Below are 19,746 nucleotides of genomic sequence, written 5' to 3' on the forward strand. Positions count from 1 at the left end.
ACTTCAGCTCTAGAGCTAAAGTTTGACAGTTACAAAACAAAAACTTGAAGTTCGCCAGTTACAAAACAAAAACTTCGCCAGTTACAAAAACAAAAACTTCAGCTCTGGAGCTGAAGTTCGCCAATTACAAAACAAAAACTTCAGCACTAAAGCTGAAGTTCGCCAGTTACAAAAACAAAAACTTTTGCAATTACAAACAAAAACTTCAGCAAATAGAGAACAAAACTTCAGCTACTATGCTTAAGTTCAGTAATTACAAACAAAAACTTCAGCACACTTGCTACTTCAGTTCCGTCTACTAGAATGCTGAAGTTTTGTGTGATTGCCTCTGCTACTTCAGCCTCGTATGCTGAAGTTACGCGAAAAAGTGGGTACGCTTGCAATTTTTTTTGCAAAGCGGGCACAAATTAAAACGTGACCCAAAAAACGGGTATAAATACAAATGCCCCGAAAATAATCTTCCAATAGATTAGGGTCCAATATTGCAAAGTCCAGTATACTTTGACAAACTCATTATAAACATATAATAATATTTTTTTAAAAAATACCCTCGTGTAAAGATGCAAGTAAGAGAGATTTTTTTACTCTTAAAATGAAATTGACATATAGTATTAGTTTCTAGTTCCCTTAGTACATTCAAGATCTATTACTTCTCCACTCCACATGGAGAAAGTTTTTATGGAATCCTTGAAAAGTTAATTAATGAAGACTATGGAGGAAGCACTTAGCAATATTAAATAGCGCATGGAAGCTTCTTTTACTGTAATTAATCATTTCCAATTTTAAAGTGTTTCATAATCAAATAGTCTCCATTTTAACAGAGACTTTAGCATCATCTACATCTTGTACCTTCTTTATATTGTCACATACCACAAGAAATCCTTCCATTTTGAGCACGTCTTACGCTCTAGACTTGGCGTAACTAGTAAAATTACCGCCATACGACCAGTAGGTCACGGGTTCGAAAATAGTCTCTTGCAGAACTGCAGGGTAAGCCCGCGTAAAATAAACCCCTATGGTCCGGCCCTTCCCCGAACCCCGCGCGTAGCAGGAGCTTAGTACATTGGGCTGCCCTTACGACATACACTATACTTAAAAGATACTTACTTGTAGCATAAGCATGTCTTGAAAAGATCCAAGTTATAAAGCACATGCATATAAGATACCAGAAAAGGAAGAGGGAGCCACTAGGAAGGAAGAAAAATGAGACCTCTAAAATTAAATAGCAGAAAATTAAACTGAGAAGACTTTTGGAACCCAGAAAGGGAGATGAAGTTCAGAATATTACTGAAAAAACTATGCTACACTAGGTCATATAAGGACATCTAGTATATACTTGGGATATTTTACATTAGCTCATCTTTTTTTTTTTTTTCTAAATGTAGTGGCTATAAGTTAAATTTGGATGGATCCAAGAAAATTTAACGTGAATTCAACAAATGAAGAAATACATTCGAGAATCAATTGAGAGAAAAATACAGGGAGAGAAGGTCGAAGGAGAGGAAAGGCTCGAGAGTCATACATTGTCATACTTCACTGACCTCACCTTCCCTACAGACACCGACATCCACCACCATGCTTTTCGCCTTTGAGCGTAAGACTCTGCAGCAGTTCCTCCTTGGAGACTGCGCAAAATCAATATACACGAGTCATTATATGAATACAAGAAGTGGCTATCCATATAAAAGAACAAACTGTAACTTCCTGCAATATGCAAATGCATTAACCTGCTCCCATCTTGTTGTTCAGTTAGCTAATAACATATATGCATATCAGTTCCAATCAACCTTTTACATGAATATACCTTTTTCCTATCTGATATAAGACTAAATACAGGTATGCCCACCCAACCCAAGAACACCATCGAGAGACACTACGGTAACATGTATCTATGATGATTATGAAGCAAAAATAAGTGAATAAATGAAAGGAACTTACTCGATCCCATAGATGTGGGTCAGGCTTCTTATGAACCTGAATGCGATCAACATCAGCAGGGTCTGCCATCTTCCACTTGCATGCTGGATGAGGAACTCGGTGACGAGTATACTGGCTCACTGTTTGGTTGTTGTAAGGATCCAGTTTGGCACTTGATAAATAAAACACAAAAGGTTTTTGGCATGGGTTCCTCGCAACTGGCCTCGTGTTAAAAGCATATGCAGTATAATCTGCTCTTTTATACCAGTTTAGGAAAGTCCTTGACGGCATTTCTATTTCCCGGGGAGACAAAATGCCACGGAATATTTGAACTGCAAATCCCCATGATACTGACACGGTCCAACCATTAGCTCTGTCGTAGCAAATGGATTGTTGCATAAGACCAGCCGAGTCGAGCTTCATTGGAACTGTAAGACGCTGTAAAGCTTGCACTCGAGTCACATTGGGAAAGATTGGCTCCACCACATCAAGATGGTGCAATGTCACTAATGGTGCTATTGGATGTGATGCTAGCAGCCCGAATAAGTTCCCGTACACATCATACTGTGTTGCCATAACAAAGAAAATCACAGTCAGACAGGCTTTTATTTAAATCATTAACAATGTACAATGTAGAGGCACAATTACTTCTTCGCCAGCAATTTCCACGATGCAGTAAACAGAAGAATTAAAAGCTACAGTATTGTCAATACATTAATAAACAAACCGAAACAAGAATACATAGATTAGCAGGTCATTTCTGCTTACAGTGACAAAACACAAACGACCCATCTAGGACATGATAAGCTCCGAAAACAGCAATTGATTTAACTTCTTTACACCCTCAACAACAACAACAACATACCCAGTATAATCCCACAAGTGGGGTCAGGGGAAGATAGTGTGTACGCAGACCTTACCCCTACCTCGTGGAGGTAGAGAGGCTGTTAAGTAAAAGCAAAATCCTGCATTCACCAGTACAAGTACTGCATTCCCCTAATTACTCAGACTTGTCATTAACAAAAAAATATTTTCTCATAGACAACTCAAGCAGAATATCAAAAGAGTAACAAGGAGAAAAACAATACAAACAACAACATCTTTCCAAGAAAACGGATTTTGCTCAAATCTGCAAATTAAAGGAGCCTTTTTTTTCTTTTTCTTTCTTTTATTTGGAGAATTCACATAAAAATGTCATCTTTAAGTTAGTATAGAAGTCCCCAAGATTCTACTACCACTCTTGCATTCTTCTTCTGTGAATTTGGCACACATGTGACAATTGATACTGCCTTGTCCCAGAATTCACAAAATTAACAGACTCCTCTAGTGACTTGTAGTGACCAGATACACATGTGATGTCTTTTAAGACTCATTAAGAAAACCCCACTACCAATAGTGAAAATGCAGGGAAAAGTACTCAACAATGTGAAATGTTGTCAGATTTTGCTCCCACATTGATAACTATTTCAAGAGAACATTGCAATGTGAAAATGGTAAATACAAATCATACAATAAAAATAATTCAAGATTCACCCCTAAGCAAATGCATTGTAAGGGATGATAGTGTACACAGACTTTACGGAGGAGAGTTTGTTTCTGATATGTCGGCAGAAACACCAAAACCCATATATGCTAGCATCTAAGTTAACCCAAAAACTAAAGCAAAAGCCAATAAACAAAAATAGGAACCCAAACTAACCTGGTGAAAACCGAGTTCTTTAGTGAGAGGAACACCAAGTTCAGCCATACAAGCCTGCATTCTATCATCAGAACCATAAAGTCCAGGATACCTTTGAATACACTTATCTTGCATTTTCTCTAGAGCTTTAGCTAAAGGATAACTAATAGCAAATCCACCACCCCCATATGCCATACTATAACTAAAATAAATATTTTGCAAATGACTCTCACTTAAACTCCCAATATAATAATATTGATTATGATCATACTTATTCAAAATCCTCACTAAATTATCAGTTACAAAAACTGTATCATCATCTCCCATTACAAACCACCTCACATTTTCCCCACCTAACCTTAAAGTTTCCGAAACAATCCTCGAAATTCGTATCGCCGACCGGTGACCTTGTCGGTTCGTGTACGAAAACCGGGAAGTATCACCGGAGATTCTCAGCTCCGGCAACGCTCCCCGGTCATCTTTTACCGTTTTCACCGGTTTATCTAACCAAACAATACCTCTCATTTTCTCCTCAGGTTTCCACCATAGCTTTATATAATCTTTTCTTTTTTCCCATAGCTTTGCTGACGCTGCAATGCCGAAAACTATATGTTCAAGCCCCGTTTTTTCTTCTTCGCTAACAATTACGGGCTGGATCGACTTAGTGGAATTAAGTTCGGAGGAATGAAGGAGTAGACTGTTACGAGTGAAAACGACGTCGTTGTTGTTACAGGGTTTAGAGGAAACATCAACAAGCTTGAGAGTGTAAACAATATAAGTGGCAGAAACAAAGAGGATAAGCGACACCATTAATTTAGGCAAAGCTCGATTTTGTAAACCAAGTGGTGACCCAGAAGAAGAAGAACTTCTCATCTGATGATCCCAACAGATAATTTTTTCTGAATCTTTTTCTTTCTGGGTCATTTTCATTCTCACTCCCTTTACAAAACCCAAAACAATAATCCCTCAAACTAACAATAATTCAGAAAAAACATATGGGTGTTTTTTTTAGCCAAAATTTTAGTATTTCGGTATCAGTATTTTTCTGAAATTTTGAGAAGGTGACTGTTGGATCTGGTTAAAAAGAAAGCAGAAGAAGAGGGGGTTATGAATATGTGGGTAGGAACTAAAGAGATAACGCTCAAAAATACATAAGGGGTTTCAGAGAAAAAGGAAAACAACATGCATTGGGGGATTGCTGATATCAAGAAGAAAGAGAGAAGAGAAGAGAAGAGAAGAGGGCGCACTCTTTCTGATTTTTCTCAGCTACAGCTAAGAGGGAGAGAGAAGAAAAGAAGAGTCCTTTAGCTAAAGTTGTCATCTTTTTTGTAAATTTTTCTAGTTTAACATAAAATCATCAAAAAAAGGAAAAAAAAGTAAAATAAAACTCAGCTATCTATGTCGAACCACATCCTTTTAATTATTTTCACTTAAGTACAACCTACTAAAAAATGAATTTGACTCGCCACTCATCATTATTTTTTTAAATTTAATGATTTAATATTTGATATTTATTAATTTAACTAATCAAGAGGAATATTTGGAAGGGGAACCTTCGAACATTGATAAAGTTGCCTTTATATATGACTTATAAATTAAGGTTTCTGATCCACTTTAAGTGATTTTTTTATTATCTTTTTTGTGGTACATAATATTTGATTTTTTTTAAATATCAAAAAGGAATTAATTCTTTATTTCAAACTTGCCCGTAGAGTTAAGAGTCTAAGAATATTTATTTGCATTTTCAATGAACAAGTTAGAGTCGTACCATGAAAGTTTGGGAGAGGGTGATGGAAGGGGGATAAGGAGGGCGGTGTCTATATCGGAAAACCAGTTCGGATTCATACCGGGTCATTCTACTGCGGAAGCTATCCACTTTATCAGGAGTTTGGTGGAACAATACAGGTAGGGGTGTTCAAACCGAACCGGAAAATCGCACCAAACCGAAAAATCAAACCAAGCCGATTAAAAAACCCGACTAGGTTTGGTTTGACTTGGTTTGGTATTGAGTAAAAAAACCCAAACCAAACCGACATACAAATATATAAATTTTATTTATATTTTTAAGGTCTTATATTGAATTTTCTTTAGAAAATGTAGAAATATTTGGGATCCTCTCATGTTTTAACCTTGAAAGCATACGTTAACGAACAACTATTGTTAGACGACTAAGAAAATAACTATCATGTGTTACTAAAAATATTCTCCCATTAGAATATTTTAATAGATCACATGTTTGTCAAATTTTTTAATATTTACTAAACATATATTCACTTATCAAAGCTTTATCTATAATTTTAACAAAGTAAGATGAAATAATATTTATGTAACAAAAAAAACCCGAAAACCTGAAAAACCCGACAAAATCGAACCAATCCAAACCGATATAGTTGGTTTGGTTTGATTTTGATAAAAACTGAACCAACCCGGTCCATGTACACTCCTAAATACAGGGATAGGAAGAGGGATTTGCATATGGTGTTTATTAACCTAGAGAAGGCGTATGACAAGGTCCCCAGGGACGTCCTTTGGAGGTGTCTGGAGGTGAAAAGTGTGCTAGTGGCTTACATTAGGGCGATAAAGGATATGTATGATGGAGCTATAACTCGGGTTAGGACCGTGGGAGGTGACTCAGAGCCTTTTCCGGTGGTTATGGGGTTACACCAAGGATCTGCGCTCAGCCCGTTCTTATTTGCCCTGGCGATGGACGCACTGACACACCATATCCAAGGAGAGATGCCATGGTGTATGTCGTTCGCTGATGATATAGTTCTGATTGATTTAACGCGAGGCGGCGTTAATGGGAGACTGGAGGTATGGAGGCAAGCCATGTATTCTAAAGGTTTCAAGTTGAGTAGGACCAAGACGGAATATGTGGAATCTAAGCTCGGCGAAGTGACGGGGGAAGCGGATGTGGAAGTCAGGCTTGACTCACAGGTCATCCTCAAGAGAGAAAGTTTTAAGTATTTAGGGTCAATTATCCAGGGAGATGGGGAGATCGACGGGGATGTTACGCACCGTATTGGGGTGGGGTTGATGAAATGGAGGTTAGCGTCTGGAGTCCTGTGTGACAAGAATGTGCCACTGAAACTCAAAGGTAAGTTCTATAGAGCGGTGGTTAGATCGACCATGTTGTATGGGGCTGAGTGTTGGCCAGTCAAGAATTCACATATTCAGAAGATGAAAGTAGAAGAAATGAGGGAGTTGAGATGGATGTGTGGGCACACTAGGGTGGATAAGATTAGGAATGAAGATATTCGGGAAAGGGTAGGCGTGGCTCCGGTGGACGACAAGATGCGGGAGGCGCAACTTAGATGGTTTGGACACGTGCAGATGAGAAGCCTAGATGCCCCGGTTAGGCGGTGTGAGCGGTTGGCTTTGACAGGTACGAGAAGAGGTAGAGAGCGGCCCAAGAAGCATTGGGGCGAGGTGATCAGACAGGACATGACGCGGCTCCAGATTTCTTGAGGACATGGCTCTTGATAGGAAAGTGTTAAGGTCGATCATTAGGGTTGTAGGTTAAAGGGTAGTCGAGCGGTTTTCCTCTTTGTCCCGGTTTCCCTCTTTGTACCGATGGGTATGATAGTATTTTGTCTAGCACTGCTAGCGATTTATGTTGTGTTTCACACTTTTGCATAATATCTGTGTTATTGCTTTTCCATTTATTTGTTGTCTCTCATATTGCTGATATTATTTTTCTGGTTTTGTTGTCACAGATCTATTGTCTCTGAGCCGAGGGTCTCCCGGAAACAGCCTCCCTACCTCCTCTGGGTAGGGGTAAGGTCTGCGTACAGTCTACCCTCCCCACACCCCAATGGTGGGATTTTACTGGATTGTTGTAGTTGTTTGTATGGTTAATTTTATTGTTAGTTAATACTAAAAGGTGAATTCCTTAATATACGTGAAAATAACTAAAAATCAAATAAAATAAATTGGAGGGAGTAATATTTATATCAGGGTAAGATACCTCTATCATATCTCCTTACGAGTATAGTCATTTATCGACCTACATGAACACAAGTGTTTGGCTCAAAAGTTAACAATATACTTTGTAAGCTAGAAAACAATCAAAAATAAGAAAAGGGTAAATCGTAATCAAATATAATAGACCTAGAGATGTAGAGATGATGTTATTGTTGTAGATTAGTTGCAAAGTGATAATATGAACTCAAGAGAATATGTTCGTTTGAGGCAGAGATAGAGAGAGAAAGTCAGAAAATGAGAGAGTTGTATTATTCCAGAAAATCCCTCACTTTACAATGAGAAGGTCTCCTTTATATAATAAGAGACCTTCCTCGAAATAATCAAAAAGTTACAAAGATAGGTAACATCTCCTAGTGAAGACACTGAGTCCTAAACGATGTCGCTTTTGTCCCCACGTCCGAGTCGTACCCGCTACGTTAGTCGGCGTACACTCACTGGGCGTACCCACTGGCGTAGAGACGCTGACGGTCAAATTTGACCCTATACAGTTAGTCCCTCCGCTCGTTGGAGACGCATTCGATGGGCGAAAATGCGAACCTCGGCTTAGGAGAATTTGACCTCGACCAGGGGCGGCAATATGAATGAGGTGAAATATATGACGTTGTTGAGCCACTGACGCGTGGCTTCCTTTTTGGAATGACGTTATCGCCTGTATGTGTCATTATTATATTTGCCCCCGAGGCGGTTTAGAGGAAGATGTGACATTTTGGTTTCCCGCGCACGTTTTGAATCATGACTTTTCGATTTCTGCGCAACTTATCCCTATAAGTAGGAGAGAGGTTCGATTCGATTCAACTTTCAGACCTTCAGAAAGCATTTTTTGATTTACTCCTTTGTCTTTCTTTCCTGTAACCGTTATTTCGTGAAGGACTCTCCCACTTCTGTTGAAACCACACTTCCTATCGTCAGTGCTTCGTTTCTTACGTAGTATAATCATGACAAAACGTGGACAGAGTAGTAAAAAGGCCAAAGATAATGCCCCGTCTAGGGTTCCGCCATCTTCCGGTGGTGAAGAGGAAAAGGCGGAGAAGGCCCCTGTTCCTCTCAGTGTAGACAACGTCCTTCCGAAGGAGATGCATGTTCGCAGGGACTTTCCAACTAAAAGCCCAGACCTTCCCTAGGAGCACAGCGTTTTATTACAATCCCACTTAGATGATCTTCGAGAGATGCACCATATTCCGAACCACGTGGAAATGGTTCCGGCCGGGACGGACTATGCCAATGTGCACCGGCCTGGATATTGCACATTCTATGAGTACCCGTTCTTGATCGGTTACAATCTTCCAATCTACCCTCTGATGGAGGAGCTTTACTGTTTTTACAATGTGTGTCCGGCTCAGCTCACTCCTTACACCTTGAAGGTGTGCCGTATTATGACCACTTATGCGGCCAGGGCTGAGTGCAGCGTCTAGGTCCACCACCTCTTACAGTTTTTCAGCCCTGGTTACCTGAGGGGTATCATGCTGCTGTTAAAAAGTCGTGGCACAAGGGGCTTGGTTGTTAAAGCCGATGACAAGCCCAACCGCCGCTTTTGGCGTAAATATTTCTACATCAGGACGGAGCACCTGGTGTCGAATCCCGAAGGGTTCCCGGAAAGATGGAATCCAGAACGTAAGTATTTCTACTTGTAGAATTCAGGACTGCTTGCGCTTTTGACCATACGGCCATTGTGATTTCTTTGCTTTTCTCCCTTTTTTATTCGCAGCGAGGGCTTCCCCACCCCAGTTTACTGATGACATTAAATCATGGGTGGAAAGAATAATACCTTATGCGGAGGACTGTCGTACCTGGGCTGCATTTCTTCAACAGTACGGCCCGTCAGGTAATTCTTTGGCTACGGTTTGGGAGTTCCCTACGTTCTTGTTACCTGACTTATTCGTGTTGGCAGGTCGGAGCGCCCCTAAGAAGAAGAAGAAGAACGTCGTCACCTCACCTGGGGCGGGGACTGACTCTGAAGACGGATACATACTCTATGGCTCGCCCAGTGATGGCGCTCAGGAGGTTCCTCAACCGCTGCCCGTGGCAGCGTCCACAAGGGAAGCGACTCCTTCAATGCCATCCCACGGGCTGTGGAGGAGACTTCTGAGGGCGAGGAGCCGCCGGAAAGGAAAAAACGCCGGTTGATAACCGGCAAGGGGATAGCCACAGAAGATGAGGGGGCGAGCGAGCCCCGTCGGGAGTCAAGGCCAGTTTTTATGGCAGATGCCATCCGTTCCGGGAGGTCGGCTCCCCAAGGGGGGGCGGTTCCCGACGCCAGCCCAACACGCATTCCGGAGAGCGGCTCATCGGCTGCCGTTGGAGAAGCGGGCGATGGTACCGAGAGGGTGGGCCTTGAGGCTGCCCATGCGGATGCAGATGCGTTAACGCGGGGTCCGGCCCGTGTGGGGATGACGGCAGGTAGATCCAACCGCCGAATTCTGATCCCAGGAGGGTATAACCTGTTGCAACACAGCGAGCAGGCCGCAGCGGATATGACCCTGCTATGTGCGGCCGCTGAGCGTGAAATGTTAAAAGGGGTTAGCGACGGGGAACTATCCCGGAGGGTTGCCGGCGCGGCCTTGCAGGTATTTTTCGATTTTCTTCGTGTATCGTAAAGTAAATTTTGATGCATACTGACTTGCCTTTCCTCCTTTTCCTCTTCTTTAGACTCTCATCTTGGAGGTAGAGAGGGGGCGGCGAGCGCAAAGGAAGGCAGCCACCTTTAACAAGGTGGTAAAGAAATATCGGTGGTGCCGCGTCAAGCATCAGGTGCTGGCGGACCTACTCAAGCAGGACCCGGAATTTCGAGTTTTCCGTGAGGGTTTGGAGCAGTCGGAGGCCCAGCTGAAACGGAGGGTGGCCGAGCTGGAGCAGATCGACGAGCAGCTGATGACCGCTCTGGCTCGGAACATTGAGCTGGAGACTCTTCTCCAGTCTAAGGAAGAAGAGTTGGAGGTTAGCCGTGGGGTAGCGGCAGAAGCTGCTGATTTGCGGATCAAGGTTGCCGCTTTGACCACCGAACTTGATGCCAAGGCGGCTGAGATTGAAGTCCTCAAGCGGACTGCTGTACCAAGGCCTGATGAGGATGTGCATCGTGATGCGCATGATATGTGGGTGTACGCCGAGGCCAAATTGGTCGTATTCGAGGAGTTCTTAGCTGCAGGTCGAGCTACTGAGGCGGAGGTTCAGGAGCAACGGTGCATAGCCCGTGTCGCCCGTGAAACTTGTAGGTATAGTTCTGATTCCCCAGACCGGGCGGGCTATAACTCCGAAGACGTCAACCGTCTAGAATCCGGCTCTTGGATCTCTGCGGCCTATCAGGCCGAGGATGGCGGTGGACGAGATGGCGGTCCGACGGGGGGCGGTGAATAGAATGGCGAAGCCCCTTAGGACTTGTATTCATTTTGTTTTGCTGTATTTGGAGACGTAAATGGGTCCTTTTGTACATGTATTTTTGGATGATAATGGAAGTTATGCTTTTGCTGTTATTCTTTTCTTTTTGTACCTTTTATTTTCGGCCTTAATATTGTTGATGGCCTTAGCCGTGTGCGTAACCTCGACTGTCGTCGAGTTACTTGTCGTCATAGTCGAGCTGGGTCGACTTATTGACGTCGATGGCCTTAGCCATAATATCATTGATGGCCTTAGCCATGTACGTAACTTCGACTGTTGTCGAGTTACTTGCCGTCGTAGTCGAGCTAGGTCGACTTATCGGCGTCGATGGCCTTAGCCATAATATCGTTGATGGCCTTAGCCATGTACGTAACTTCGAATGTCGTCGAGTTACTTGCCGTCATAGTCGAGCTGGGTCGACTTATCAGTGTTGATGGCCTTAGCCATAATATCGTTGATGGCCTTAGCCATGTACGTAACTTCGAATGTTGTCGAGTTACTTGCCGTCGTAGTCGAGCTGGGTCGACTTATCAGCGTCGATGGCCTTAGCCATAATGTTGTTGGAGATGGCCGTAGCCTTTTACACGTTGAGATGGCCGTAGCCGTTTATACATTGGAGATAGCCGTAACCGTTCATACATTGGAGATGACTGTGGCCGTTCATACATTGGAGATGGCCGTGGCCGTTCATGCATTGGAGATGGCCGTAGCCTTTCATACATTGGAGATGGCCGTGGCCGTTCATGCATTGGGGATGGCCGTAGCCTTTCATACATTGGAGATCGCGCTAGTCCAGTCCCTTTGTCATGCTAGTCGGGAGGACGTATGGAGTGGCTGGTATGATAAACTTGTTTCTCAAGTATCTCCAGGTGTCCCCTCTGTCGCCTCGTTAATAACCTCCCCGAGAAAACCCAATTGGGACAAAACCCGGGTAAGGGAAAAAGAGTGCGACTCGGGAGACGCCTTTCAGAAATGGAAATACTTGAGGTGGGCGACGTTCCAGTTGTTTTGGAGCGTTTTTCCTTCCATCGTTTCTAATTGAAATGCTCCTTTACTTGCTGTCGCTGTGATTTTGTAGGGTCCGTCCCAGTTGGTGCCCAGTTTTCCTTCGCTTGGGTCTTTTGATGCCAACGTTTTGGCTTTGAGGACGTAGTCCCCCACTTTGAGTGGTCTTATTTTGGCTCTCTTGTTGTAGTACTTTCGACTTGTTGTTTCTGAGCCAACATTCTTATGTGGGCCATTTCTCTTCTTTCCTCGGCCTCATCGAGGTCTTGAAGTCTGTTTATGTCGTTCTCTGCTCCGCTGGCATGTGAATACCTTAAGCTTGGTTCGCCGACTTCGACTGGTATGACCGCGTCGGTTCCATAGACCAGTGAGTACGGCGTTTCTCCTGTGGAGTATTTGGGCGTGGTTCGGTGTGCCCATAACACTTCCGGTAGTAGCTCGGGCCATAGCCCTTTGGCTTCCTCGAGTTTCTTCTTCAGTATGTTCAGTATTGTTTTATTGGAAGACTCTGCTTGGCCGTTGGCGGCGGGGTGATATGGCGTGGAGAGTATCCGCTTGATACGCCATTTGTTGAAGAATTCTGTTGTCTTTTGGACGATGAATTGCCGTCCGTTGTCGCAGTTGATTTCCTTGGGGATGCCGAAACGGCAGATGATATTCTTCCATAAGAAGGCGATGACTTCTTGTTCGCGTATTTGGGCGTACGCTCTTGCTTCCACCCACTTGGTAAAATAGTCAGTTAAAACTAATAGAAATCGTACCTTTCCTCGTCCCGCTGGTAGGGGACCGACTATGTCCATTCCCCATTTGATGAAGGGCCATGGGGAAGTGACTGAGTGAAGTGGTTCTCCTGGTTGGTGTATCATGGGGGCCTACTTTTTGCATTGTTCGCATCGGCGGACATATTCCGCTGCGTCTTTCTTCATAGTGGGCCAATAAAAGCCGGCTCGTATTATGCAGCGCACGAGGGCGCGATTACCTGTATGGGGGCCGCAATGGCCTTCGTGTACCTCTTCGAGCACTGGTCGCGTTTGTTGCGGCCCTAGACACTTGGCTAGGGGTCCGCCAAACGTCCTTTTGTAGAGCTCGTGGTTTATCAGGCAATACCGCGCGGTCTGTACGCGGAGCTTCTTGGCCTCTTTTTTGTCGAGTGGGACTATTCCATCCTACAGATAGGATACAAATTGGTTGCGCCAGTCCCAAGTCAAATTTAAAGAGAGTACCTCAGTGTGATCAATGGCTGAATGGAGGAGGGTGACCACGCTTTCTTTGTTGAAGTTTTTAGTGGTTGCGGCTAATTTTGCTAGGTCGTCTGCTTCAACGTTCCGTGCTCTCGGAACTTGTTCGAAGCGGCACTCGTCGAACTCGGTTATTAACCTGTGAATTTCTGACTGGTATTTTTGTAACCTCTGCTCCTTGATTTGGTATGTCGCGGTGACCTGGTTTACCACGAGTTGAGAGTCGCAATGGAGAATGAGTCGTCGAGCTCCATATTTGATGGCTAGTTTCAAACCTGCAATAACAGCCTCGTACTCGGCTTCGTTGTTAGTCATCTCGGGGCATCGTATGGACTGGCGAATTATTTCGCCCGTGGGGACCTCGAGAACGAGTCCCGGTCCCGATCCCGAGGCGTTAGCGGCGCCATCAGTGTAAAGAGTCCATAGGTCGGCGTTGGAGGGGGCACGACATGCCTCTAATTCCGCCTCTGGTAGTATCTCTACGCTGAAGTCGGCTATGAAGTCGGCAGGTACTTGCGACTTGATGGCGTTTCTTGGATGATATGAGATATTGTGCTCACTGAGCTCTATGGCCCATCTGGCGAGTCTGCCTGATAACTCAGGCTTGTGTAGGATACTTCTCAAGGGGAAGGTCGTCACTACTTTTATGGGGTGGCATTGGAAATAGGGTCGGAGCTTCCGTGAAGCTACGACCAATGCCAAAGCTAATTTTTCAAGGTGTGGATACCGTGTTTCGGCGTCCATTAAGGTTTTGCTAATATAGTAAATAGGAGATTGCGTACCTTCGTTTTCACGAACTAGGACTGCGCTGACGGCGACCTCGGATACGGCCAAATATACCAGCAGGGGCTCGCCTGGATTTGCTTTGGCTAGCAGTGGCGGCGAAGATAGGTACGCTTTCAGTTTTCTTAAGGCCTCGACGCATTCCTCATTCCACTGTAACCCATTGTCCTTTCTCAGCACATTGAAAAACTTATGGCATCTGTCGGAGGATCGTGAGATGAACCTAGACAAGGCGGCTATTCGTCCCGTCAGCTTTTGCACCTGCTTTTTGCTGTTCAGTATCTCGGGTATTGCGTCTATCGCCTTGATCTGATCTGGATTGACTTCGATACCTCGTTGTGATACGAGAAACCCTAAGAATTTTCCTGAGGCCACGCCGAAGGCGCATTTCTCGGGGTTCAGTTTCATCCCGTACCTTCTCAATATCTCGAAGGCTTCTTTCAGATGGTCGATGTGGTCCTCTTTTCTTGTCGACTTTACCAGCATGTCGTCGATATAGACTTCCATAGTCTTACCGAGCTGCTCTTTGAACATTTTGGTGACCAGTCTCTGGTACGTAGCCCCTGCATTTTTGAGCCCGAAGGGCATTACCTTGTAGCAGTAAGTCCCTTGGTGGGTGATGAAAGTTGTCTTCTCTTGGTCCTCCTCGGCCATCATGATTTGATTGTAGCCGGAGTAGGCGTCTAGGAAGCTCAGTAGTTCGTGTCCTGCAGTGGCGTCGATCAGTTGGTCGATGTGGGGTAGTGGGAATGAATCCTTTGGGCATGCTTTGTTCAGATCAGTGAAATCCACACACATTCTCCACTTCCCGTTTTTCTTTTTGACCATGACGACATTGGCGACCCACTGGGGGTACTTTGATTCTCTGATGGAGCCGTTGGCCAGTAACTTGTCTACTTCCTCACTGACCGCTTCATTGATAGCGGCGTTGAATTTTCTCCTCATCTGTCGCATGGGCGGATGTAGTGGATCGACATTCAGCTTGTGGGTGGCGATGTCTCGCGGGATTCCCGACATATCTGAATGGGAAAAGGCGAACAAATCTGCATGTTTAGTTAAGAATTCACGATACTTACTTGGGTTGGCGAGACCGTGCCCGATATAGGCTTTCTTCGTAAGATTGGCTTCGTCCAATTGGACTGGGTCGAGATCTTCGACCGTTGCTTTACAGGCCTCCACGACGTCGGGGTCTTTGTTGGCGTCCGTTGTCGGGTTGACCTTAGTCCCCGACACGGCTAATTGCTATGCCTCCGCGCTCGCCCCCTTTAGCTGTTGGGTGTGGGCGCAGTCTTGGGCTATTTTGTAGCATTCTTGTGCGGTGCGTGGCTCGCCTCGAATACTGAATACTCCCCATGGGGTAGGGAATTTGATCACTTGGTAGAGGCTTGAAGGGACCGCTCGCATGGCGTGTATCCACGGGCGTCCTATGATGACGTTGTACGCCGTTTCTTGATTCATCACGTGGAAAGTTGTTTCCAGCGTGACTCCTCCCGCTAAGACGGGCAGTGTTATTTCTCCGGACGTCCGTTCCACTGCATTGTTAAAACCGGTTAGTGTTATGCAGCGCGGTATTACCCTATCCTCGAGTCCCATTTGTACGAGGACCCTTGGGTGGATAATACAGGCGCCACTTCCGTCATCGATCATGACTCTTTTAACATCCGTATCAGCGATACGTAAAGTGATAACTAAAGCATCATAATGAGGGAAAGACAAACCGTCGGCATCAGACTTATCGAAGGTGATACTATCTTCGAAGTCGTCATACCGTTCATGGGCGATGGTCCGCTTTAGTCTGTGTGTGGTGGCGAACTTGACGTGATTGATCACTGACTCGTCGCCGCCTCCGACGATCATGTTTATCGTGCGCGCTGGGGAAGGTGGCTTCGGCGGCCCGTGGGGTTGTTCCCGTCCGCGTGCAAAGTTGATTTTCCCTTTGTCACTGAGTAATTCCCTCAGGTATCCCTGGTTCAGCATCCTGACCACCTCTTGCCGTAGGCCTATGCAGTCTTCGGTTTTGTTCCCCCGTTCCTGATGGAACTCACATAGGACGTTTGATTTCCTTGTGGCGGGGTCTGATGTCATCTTCTGCGGCCACTGCACTTTGGTGCCCAGCTTCTCCAGTGCGTACACTATTTCTGAAGGAGACACACAAAAGTTATGGGTGGATAATAAAGGAGGCGTACCTCTTTCGTTTTGGAGTGGGGCGACGTGTCGCTGTAGCGCGTCTGTATGCCTTGGTGGTGGATGGGAGGATCTGGTGTATGGCTGATGTCGATCTCTATTGCAGCGGGGGAGTTATTCTCGTCGTCCTTCGTTCCGTCGATCTCTCCTCGTTTCTGAGTGTATCGCTATTAGCCGTTGGGTCGGCCCATTAATATCATCCTCGTCCACTCGTACCTCAGCGCAATAGGCGTTGTGGATTTCCTCCCATGTGGTAGGGGGATATTTCATGAGGCGGCTCAGCAACTTCTTGGTTGCCCTTGAACCATCCCTGCTTAGCCCGTTCTGGAAAGCGGCGACTGCCATACCTTCCGATACGTTGTAGACTCATCCTTACCCTGTTAAACCTTGCTAGGAAGTCCCTGAGTCCCTCTCCTGTAGTTTGCCTGATGGCGAAGATGTCGTTGACCCTGGCCTCCGCTTTCTTCGCGCCTGCATGGGCTGTGACGAACTTATCCACCATTTCCTCGAACGTTGATATTGCCTTAGCCGGTAGCTGAGAGTACCATGTTAAAGCCCCTCCTGTCAACGTCTCGCCAAACTTCTTCAGCAGTACCGACGGTACCTGTTCTTTTGATAGGTCATTGCCCTTCACAGCGGTGACGTAGTGGATCAGATGATCCTCGGGATCAGTGGTTCCGTCATATACCCTCAAGTAGGGTGGCATCTTGAAGGTTTTTGGGGTGGAGTGAGGGGCAGCTTCTTCAGTGTATGGTTGTTCAACGAACCTTCCCACGTCGCATTTTGGTAGCAACTTGGGAGCACCGGGGATCTTGTCGTCCCTTTCCTGATGTTCCTTCATCTGATCGCGGAGCGCCTTGTTTTCATTTTCCATTTCTTTCATCTTCTTTAGTATGGCTGTTAGCGTGCCATCGTTGGTCTGTATCTCGACGGGTTCGTTATTTGCTAGTGCAACTTCCGGTTCGCCCACGGCAGCAGTGGTATCTACCGTCGGTGTACACCTGATGTTACCTTGTGGTGACCTCTCAACCAAGCCACTCAGAGCGCTTGTTAGCCATCTTTCCAGTAGCTTCTTGACCGCTGAGGGTGCTTCAGTGGCCGCAGATGTGGAAGCTCCTTTTTCGTGCAAGATCGTCAGATCTTCGGATGGGGAAGGTGAGATCTCCGCACCCGATGTGATGCTAGGGGTTGCATTCAGGATGCCATCGTCACTGACCTCGTTGAGAGGGCCAAGGAGATTGGTAGTGGCACCCAGTATAGCTTTCGATCTTGTGTTATTCTCAGCCATCTTTTGTGTTTGTGTGGTGTAGAGAATGGTAGTTGGTTGTTCTCTAGGTGGATACTATGATTTTGATTCTCGAAATCCCCACAGACGACGCCAAATTGTTTGGATCAAAAGTTAACAATATACTTTGTAAGCTAGAAAACAATCAAAAATAAGAAAAGGGTAAATCGTAATCAAATATAATAGACCTAGAGATGTACAGATGATGTTATTGTTGTAGATCTAGTATTGCAAAGTGATAATATGAACTCAAGAGAATATGTTCGTTTGAGGCAGAGATAGAGAGAGAAAGTCAGAAAATGAGACAGTTGTATTATTCCAGAAAATCCCTCACTTTACAATGTGAAGGTCTCCTTTATATAATAAGAGACCTTCCTCGAAATAATCAAAAAGTTACAAAGATAGGTAACGTCTCCCTAGTGAAGACACTGAGTCCTAAACGATGTCGCTTTTGTCCCCACGTCCGAATCGTACCCGCTACGTTAGTCGGCGTACACTCACTGGGCGTACCCACTGGCGTAGAGACGCTGACGGTCAAATTTGACCCTATACAACAAGTCATTTCGTGCATTTGGCTGTCCAAAAACAGTACAGTCTAAAGTTCATTCAAGGACAAAATGTTCCCTACATGAGACCTCATCATGCTATCGTGGTCGCCACCCAAAATTTTTTTTTTACACCACACCTATTTCACTACCACTGGTTTTCATACTATGTGATTTCTATCTTACACAATTTACAACTTCTATTTTCAGCAAAAGAAAAATAGTGAAAATTAGAACAGTAGAGTAATTAAATATTTATCATACTTTTGTCGGGGATCTCTCTCTTGCATTCTCTCTCACACAGTGAGTGGTGCACTTTGTGTGAGCTGAAAGAGAGAGTTTCACTTTCAATACTCTACGGATTTAGATACGCGACGCGTGTCGTCCAATTAATAAATTCAGCTGAAAGAGACGTAGCAGTATTTGAGTATTGGCTACTGGGGTCGGTGGGATTTGATCTCTTGTGAACCCACTTAATATATGTACCTGCGGAAAAATAAAGGAATCTATGGACCTGCCAAATGTCGGAATAACTTTATTTAAATAGAAATTTCTTTCAACTAGTCCTAGGATACAAACGTGGTGCGTGTACCCATATTCATGTATCTAAGAATTGTATAACTATTATAAAATATATACTTGAGTTATAAAATAAAAATGAAAGAAAAAAAGTGTAAGTTTCTGAAAATGAAGAATGTTGATCCTTCGGTCAAATAGATACAAATCTCGTGTGTCTATCTAGCACAAGTATTTGCTTTGTCATGAAATGAGAAACTCAAATTTATTGATTATCTTAGTTGCTTAATTGCTATAAAAAATTGTTGTATTTTTTAATTTTGTCTGAAGACAATTAAGAGGATGTTGAACCCATGTTTTCTAATGATTTTTCGATAAAAAAGTTGCTTAATTTGGCTTACTACATTTTTGAAAAGAATTATAGTTATGTTACCTAATTCATTAACTGAATGATTTATATAAGCTAAAATCTTAGATTTTAAAATCCTACTCTCTCTGTCTCATGAATTTATGTGTCATACTTCCTTTTCTAATATGTCCCAAAAATAAAATTCATACTTTTTTATTTAGAAATAATTTAATGTTAGACTTTTTAATTTACTCTTAAAAAGATGATTTATGGCTGCATAAACATTTGTGGCTTGTTTTGACCATAAATTTTAAATAAAATCGTCTTTTTTAAACTTCGTGCAAAGTTAAATACTGCCAATAGGTTAGGTAAAAAGAGCAATAATAGTGTTTCCTACCTAGTTAAAATAAAAAAAGATTTAATAAGCAAAATTTTAGTTGATATCAAAGTAATTAAATGGTGATTTTGTCTAAGGTAAAATATATGTTTAGAGGATAAAAAAATTGATCAACATTCTGTATTGAATTTTCACTCAAAATTAATTTCACACAATTTTAATTGTCCTTTTTACTCTTTAAAAATAAATTTTATACCGGATAAAATTGTATCAATATTCTAAAGAGTAACATATAAGGTATTATAATTATATTAAATTAATTCTAAATTGTAAATATTAAGACTTCCTACATGTTTAAATAAGTAAATAGTTTTAAGGAAATATGTAGGAAGATTTACTTAGAACTAACTTAAAATTTCTTATAAATTACAGTATAATTTATTGCTATTAATTTCAATTTATAAATTAGAGTATCATATATATTCTTTACTTATCCAATATTGTAATTGAGCTTTTGATTTGATATAAGTATATATTACAACATGTAAAAAAT

General features: G+C 43.5%; 1 protein-coding gene across 1 annotated transcript; it reads right to left on the bottom strand.

Moving 5' to 3' along the window:
- Window positions 1-1,206: 1,206 nt before the first annotated feature.
- LOC109209959 lies at window positions 1,207-4,927 on the bottom strand. Its single transcript, XM_019373323.1, has 3 exons — window positions 3,617-4,927; window positions 1,939-2,481; window positions 1,207-1,625 (listed from the first exon to the last, which is right to left on the bottom strand). Exons 1-3 carry the CDS (start codon window positions 4,523-4,525, stop codon window positions 1,527-1,529), a joined length of 1,551 nt encoding a protein of 516 aa, XP_019228868.1. The 5' UTR covers window positions 4,526-4,927; the 3' UTR covers window positions 1,207-1,526.
- Window positions 4,928-19,746: the final 14,819 nt, after the last annotated feature.

This window comes from Nicotiana attenuata, unplaced genomic scaffold (assembly GCF_001879085.1).
Source record: "Nicotiana attenuata strain UT unplaced genomic scaffold, NIATTr2, whole genome shotgun sequence".
Taxonomy (NCBI): Eukaryota; Viridiplantae; Streptophyta; class Magnoliopsida; order Solanales; family Solanaceae; genus Nicotiana; species Nicotiana attenuata.

Coding starts and splice junctions, on each gene's coding strand:
- LOC109209959 (XM_019373323.1), bottom strand. CDS start 4,525: ATGAAAATGACCCAGAAAGAAAAAGATTCAGAAAAAATTATCTGTTGG. Junction 2,482..3,616: donor AAGAACTCGGTTTTCACCAG/GTTAGTTTGGGT, acceptor ATGGCAACACAG/TATGATGTGTACGGGAACTT. Junction 1,626..1,938: donor ACCCACATCTATGGGATCGA/GTAAGTTCCTTT, acceptor GATTTTGCGCAG/TCTCCAAGGAGGAACTGCTG.